This window comes from Pararge aegeria, chromosome 26 (assembly GCF_905163445.1).
Source record: "Pararge aegeria chromosome 26, ilParAegt1.1, whole genome shotgun sequence".
NCBI classification, from domain to species: Eukaryota; Metazoa; Arthropoda; class Insecta; order Lepidoptera; family Nymphalidae; genus Pararge; species Pararge aegeria.
The window spans coordinates 3,205,853-3,212,477 of NC_053205.1; the positions used below are offsets into that span (position 1 = coordinate 3,205,853).

At 36.8% G+C, this 6,625-nt stretch overlaps 1 protein-coding gene across 1 annotated transcript; it reads right to left on the reverse strand.

Annotated features, from left to right (window-relative positions):
* Positions 1-579, reverse strand: LOC120635010 (tigger transposable element-derived protein 6-like). The gene has a single exon (XM_039905918.1). It carries the CDS (start codon positions 577-579, stop codon positions 1-3), a length of 579 nt encoding a protein of 192 aa, XP_039761852.1.
* Positions 580-6,625: the final 6,046 nt, after the last annotated feature.

The following is a 6,625-nucleotide window of genomic DNA, read 5'->3' on the forward strand; positions in this document are numbered from 1 at the left end:
TCATTGATTAGAAAAAAAGTCATTGATAGTTGTCTGTTTACCACCGGTATGAGTTATGACATCCAATGCGCAATCTAATTTCGTGATGGATTTCACTACATCGTCAGTCAAACCTCCCTTTTTGAGAAACACAGATTTTATTGTATTCAAAGCATTATAAGCATCTTTTATTGTGAAGTTATGCTCATCAATTTCACCCTCTTCTTCCTCGTCTTCATCCGCTTCTGCATTAGTAACTGGCAACACAGATGTGACGATGTCAGCATCAGTTAGTTCTCCACAGATGGCCAAATCATTATCAAAGGTAACGAAGTCTTCGAAGTCAGTCTCTTGAAGGTGTAATTCTTCTTGAACTCTTTGCCAGGTCCTAGCAAGTTCTGCGACTGGTAAATCGTCCTCCTCATCTTCGCACGTTACTTTAAACCCACTTTTCTTGAAGCAGTTTGCAATGGTCTTTTCAGTGACTAAATTCCAAGCTTTGGCGATCATCCACATGGCTTGTAAAACGTCAATTGTAGTTGGTGTTTGACGTTCAACATCAGCAAGAAATCGTCTGACAACTTCCTTCCTATAATGCATTTTGAAGCTTTGGATAATGCCCTGATCCAGTGGTTGTAGTTTTGAAGTGGTATTTGGAGGTAAGTACTTTATTTTTATATTTTTCAGGTTAGGAATTTCTCCGTGTGCAGTACAATTATCGATGATGAGAATTTTCTTGTTTTTTTTCTTCATCTCTTTATCCAGACTTTTAAGCCAATTGCAAAAAGCATCACTGGTCATCCAAGCCTTATGGTTGGACGTGTAATCTGTTGGCAGATTATTGACATTCTTAAAACATCGCGGTTTTTGATATTTTCCGATGATGAGTGGCTTTAGTTTGTAAGTCCCAGTACAATTTGTTCCCAGCAGTACTGTTAAGCGAAGTTTACTGTTTTTCCCACCATTACATTTATCGCTTTTGAATGATAAGGTTTTGTTAGGAAAACATTTATAGAATAGTCCAGTTTCATCGGCGTTAAAGATGTCTTCGGAATCGTATCCGGTGGTCAGCTCTGCCAGTTTGTCTTTCCAATCATCACATACTTGTTCATTAACACTACCACTTTCACCGCATATTTTTCGAAAAATAACCTCGTTTCGTTTTTTGAAATTTTGAAGCCACCCGTTGCTAGCACGGAAGGCTTGCTAGCAACCCTTCATGTCCCAATTCTACTGCAAACCGCTGAGCCTTTTCCTGAAGAATAGGGCCTCTTATTGGGATTTTTTTGTCTCGGCACTGTTTTAACCACTTTAACACACATTCCTCTACGTCTTTGAACTCGCATGATTTTAATCTTTTACTGATTATATTCAAACCACTTTCTTCTGAAAACTTATCTTTAAATTTTAAAATTGTAGCCAATGTACTTGCGGGAATCCCGAACTTATTAGCTATGTCTAATTTTTTCGTCATGGGATTTCGGTCAACATAATTAATGATGTTTCGCTTTTCTGCGACCGATAAGGAACACCTTTTACGTTTCTGAGCCATTTTAACTTAAATCTTTAACAATAGTGACGAGCAGAGGTGTTTACATTACTTTCGATCGAAACAACAATGATTACTGTACAAACAAAAGCGTGTCGAAACATGTCGAGACATGAATCACATTATAAGATTAAGAGTTATATTATTGGTGGAAACTTTATATAAAGGTTTTGGGTTGGCAAAATTCGTTAATTAGAGGTATGAATACTTTTCTTGATAGTTGAAAATTTGTTATAAAGAGGTTTTACGCAAAGAATGTTCGCAATGTAAAAGTATATTTTATATTGACTCTTATGGACAATTCAAGGGGATTACGAAGAATTTGTTAAATCGAGGAAGTCGTTATATTGAGGTACGTTATATTAAGGTGCACTGTATCATTAAATATTTTTTGGTCGACACAGATTCTAAAAAACTTGTAGTTTTAAAAATGGGGCGATGAGCATATATGGGTTAATAATAAGCCCCGATTTGGTCGGACAAATCGACAGCTCCTTTTGCACTATTATAGTCTAGCGCGATTTTCGGGTTCGATAACGCTTTTCCTCGCTTTGTATTTGTCTGGAAATTAAAGCCACGGATACACTAGGGGACAAATGGAGCAACATGTTGCGGAACATGTTGCTCCATTTGTCCTCAACAACTACGTGGAATGTGCCGACATACTAGTCGCGGAACATTTCGTCGACCACACTTCTCAGTGTTTATAGAAATGTCGCCCGAGGAGGTTGTGGCTATTAGTGCTGCGTACATAGTAATTATATCGAGTGTGTTGAAACGTAAGAGAAAGAAAGAGAAAGTGGTGGATGCGGAATTTCTTATTACAACGAGAAAGAAGAGTTAATATTCTAAGTGATCTCCGAATGTCTGACGGATCGTTTGTGAATTTTACTCGCATGTCATCATCTGATTTTGAAACTTTATTGCAAATGATCGCACCTTCCATAGCCAAACAGGATACAATATTACGGAACGCTATTAGTCCTCATATCAGACTAGCCATTACATTGAGGTACTTGTCGACTGGAGATTCTTATGCTTCTTTGTCGTACACTCTGAGTGTCAAAACAACTAATACGTAAAATAGTACCAGAAGTTTGTAAAGAACTGATAAAAAAATTGAAGATATTTGTAAAGGTAAGTTGAAGAAAACGCATACATTTTATTTATAATTGTATTTTAAACTTCAGTAAAATAAATTTTAAAGAGTACAAGATGGATATAGCGATCAACGTAAATTAATTAGTATTAGTGCCATCAATGCTATTAGTGCTCGAGGAATCCATATTTGCAAGTATATTATGCTCTTCAGAAGGCTCGGGGCTAATGTCACTGGATGCAGTGCTATAGCCCTGTTGAACAACTGACTGGCTTTGATTATTATAACTTGTACGGTATTTTCCTAAGCGTGCATCTAATAAAATATTATTAATATAATATTTAGCCATAATTACACTGTGTTCGTCATTTAATGCACGTAACTCAGTTCCTACGTACTGTCCATAAACATCGAATTCATCTCGGGACATCATTCTATTTTTAGCAGCGTGCAGAACTTCATAAGCCTCCTCCAATCTATCTTCATTGGGGTGGCTCCTCTTAAGAGTCGCGACGATGAAGGTGTTGGTGCAGGGGTTGTGGGTTGCTCTGCTTGATTAATGGTAGATTGCGATTCTAGTTGATGAGATTGAAATTCCGGAACGGTAGATTGAGAATGTGGAACGACATCTTCATCCGGAGACGAAATCGAGTTTTAACTTTGTGCACTCTGAAAAATTAATGATATAAATATTAAGTCAATTATTATAATAAGAATATACTAAGGGCCTCTTTCACCATCTTCAAGTAAAGTCCCGAGTAGACTAATTGCCGGTTAAAGTCACGAGTGTAACTGTGCATGTGGATTTCACAATTGCTGAGTAGCGCTAACCGACGGTTAAAGTAGCCTTTAACTTACTTGCAGGTTCATCTGGCAAATAAGCTTTTTATTTGACGAGTAACGTTATTTGTCGAAGTTGACATTATTGTTGCTAGGTAATTATAGAATATAGAAATTATTTGTAATGGATTTATTTGATTTGATCGATGATCTCTAGATGAAGTCCGACATCGATTTAAATTTAGGACAGTTGTATAACTTATGATCTAACTTACAAGCTAGACAAGTATTATCGTTATTTAAAGAAGATGGTGAAGAAGGAGATGATGCTATGAATGATTTAACGAATTGATTACGTTTATCTAATTTCACAGGTTTGCTAATATGAAGTGTGTCTAATAAGGTTGCTCGCTGACGCAGAAAATCATAAAAGTCAGTTAGCTTTACAGTTTCCAGGTTACTTCTAACCTCCTCCTATTTCCTAGCTGTAGTCGAGTCGAGTTTTGCGGAAGCCATATATATTATAAGCGAGTCCCAATAGTCGGTTGGTTCGCCGAGTGAATTTTATACGTTTAAATATTTGAAATCGTGTCAACTGAGTTGCATAAATACTTTTCGGATTCAATAACTATAGGTTCTTCTATTGAAAATAAACCTTTTATATGTTCGCTAATAAGAAGACGCTTGTTATTGAATCTATCACAGAGAAGCTACCAGGCGATTGGGTAGTTAAGAGATGAGACCGTAACAGAATTTATGACAGCGCTTGCTGATGCTTCGAGATAAGATTTTAAATAATGAAATTTGTTTACATTATCGATACTGTTATTGTTATGTATTAATGATAGATACATGTCTCTAAATTCTATCCATTTGCCTGGATCTCCATTAAAAGGAGGAATTTTAAGTAATGGTAGTTTAATTTGCTGATGATTCAATCCGTCAGAACCAGTGACAGATTCGTTCTTTATAGTATTTTCGTAAAACTGTAATACCTCTTGAGCCTGCGCGATGAGACTGAAAAATCTATTTTCTACGTCCTCTAAAACTAAACAATAAACTATTGCAAATATCTTACCGTTGTTTTTCTCTTCATAGGTACATTTTTAATAAAACTGTGCATTTCCTGGAAGCAATGCAGCTTCGACTTATATTCTTCTTGAGAACCTGCTCCAGACCGGGTTGATTTATCAATTTAAGTCAGTTCTTGAGAATATGTTGCTCTTAAATTTTTAATTTTACTTTTGACATCTTTGGTAGTCATATCAATACCCATTGTCTTTAACTCGTCACACATTTTTTGTAGCGCTGAATCCCGTTTACACTTGTCTTTATAACTTGGAAGGGTGGCGTTCCACAAACATTCATGTTCACGGTATAGTTGTACGAACTTTAAATTAATCTCCGTACTTAGTTTGGGCATCTTAAAATCTCAAAAACACGTCGCGGAGAAAAACAAACAAAACACGTGGTTACTGCTTACGAGTCAACTGACAACTAGCTTCGCCGGCCACATGAAGCTAGTACACAAGCCAGGATAGTAAAATCAGTTGTGGGGGGCGCTACTAGCCTAAAAAATAGAACTCCATCCTATTTAAAACTGTCCTGGCTTGTCAACTAGCTTATAAGTGAAGCTAGTTTTGTCTACACGAAGCCAGTAGTACTAGTTTGCTAGCTTACTGACGCTAGCTTGCTATCCTAGCTTGAAAAACTAGCCTCGTGTATCCCGGGCATACAGGACCTCTACTTCGTATGGTCTTGGTGACTTCCTAGACATGGTAAAATGGTGCCCACACCATAATGCCTCTTAAGCTTTCATCTATAATGGAGTGCATAGGAGTCGACCGGCATATAGATATGTTCCGGCAAATAATTTATTTGAATTGATAGAAGAGTGAAATTTATTATATCTCATTGGCTAGGGGTGCCATTATTTTCTGACTATGTGTAGCAGAACCCGTTAAATTATAGACAGCCACTTTGCGCGAATAATACAGCATCATGTTTTCACCGTGGGGCGTGTTCAACACGTTTTGAAGGTCAAATGATGCGCATAAAACACTGTTGTCTTTATTATGAATACTTCGATGTGCTTTAAACCTTTCAGCAGATTCTTCTTTGTCAATTAAGTGTTTCCGTTTTTCTTCTTCATCAAAACTCTCATTATTCTCATATTGTGTACATTTTGGACACTTATCTTTGCGGGGGAAATGGAATCCAATGTTAAATTCAGTATTGAATATTTTTTTGAAAAGTTTTTCTCCAGCGTTGCGATGAGCTGAGTCTCTTTATAAATTCTATACAAAGGACTATGGGCGAAATCGTCCCCACCTGTCAACAAGAATGAAATGTAGCGCAATTGATAGATCTTGGCAAGATGACATTTACTATGGAGACTATGCCCAAATGCATGGGGTTCTCTTTGTATCTTACGTTTAAAAAAATATTTGGTTGACGTACTCGTATTATTGATGACTAATTCCAAACAAAACAAGTCTTTCTGTCTCTTGTTTTCATCTTGGTTACTACCTTTATCATTGTCAGTTCTTATCTCTTCTTTTTCATCTCCACTTATCTTATAATCCAAATTGGCATTTTCGCTTATATGCGATTTATTTTGTACTGTTCCATTTATTTCAGGTATTCTCTTATCTTTACAAATCTCTCCTTCATAGCTTTTTTCTGAGCTGCCTGTATGTTTTCTATTAAGTCCATTTACCCCTCTTTGAAAGCTTAATTGCTGTTGCTGGGACATGGATGTCATGTGTGGAACTAAACGTGGCTCTGTGAGCTGTACCACTGTTGAACCAGGTTTATCAAGACCCTCTAATTGATGCCAAATCCCGGAATAAATTTGGTAGGACCATGTGTAGCTATTTATTGTGCAGGCCTTATATATTTTCATACCGTAGCGATCTGTTTTGGCTGGGTTATAAGTTCTTATTAGCAACCTTCCATGAAATTTGACCATTGACTCATTAACGACAATAGTATCGGAAGGTGTTTACCATTTTATGTATGAGTGGGTCTATTTTATGAGTTCTTTGCTCTCCAATGACTCCTATTTGGATTTCTGTAAACTGCCAGCATCTTAGAATGGAGCTGAACTTGTTATACGACATATTTATTCTGTGCATAAGAGGATTATAGTAAAGCACGTCTAATTTCCAGTAGTGCTCGATTGACGGCTTAGGATTGAGACCCATGTAGATTATCAC

Excerpts from the sequence above, each read along its gene's own strand:
- LOC120635010 (XM_039905918.1), bottom strand. The coding sequence starts at position 579 with ATGCATTATAGGAAGGAAGTTGTCAGACGATTTCTTGCTGATGTTGAA.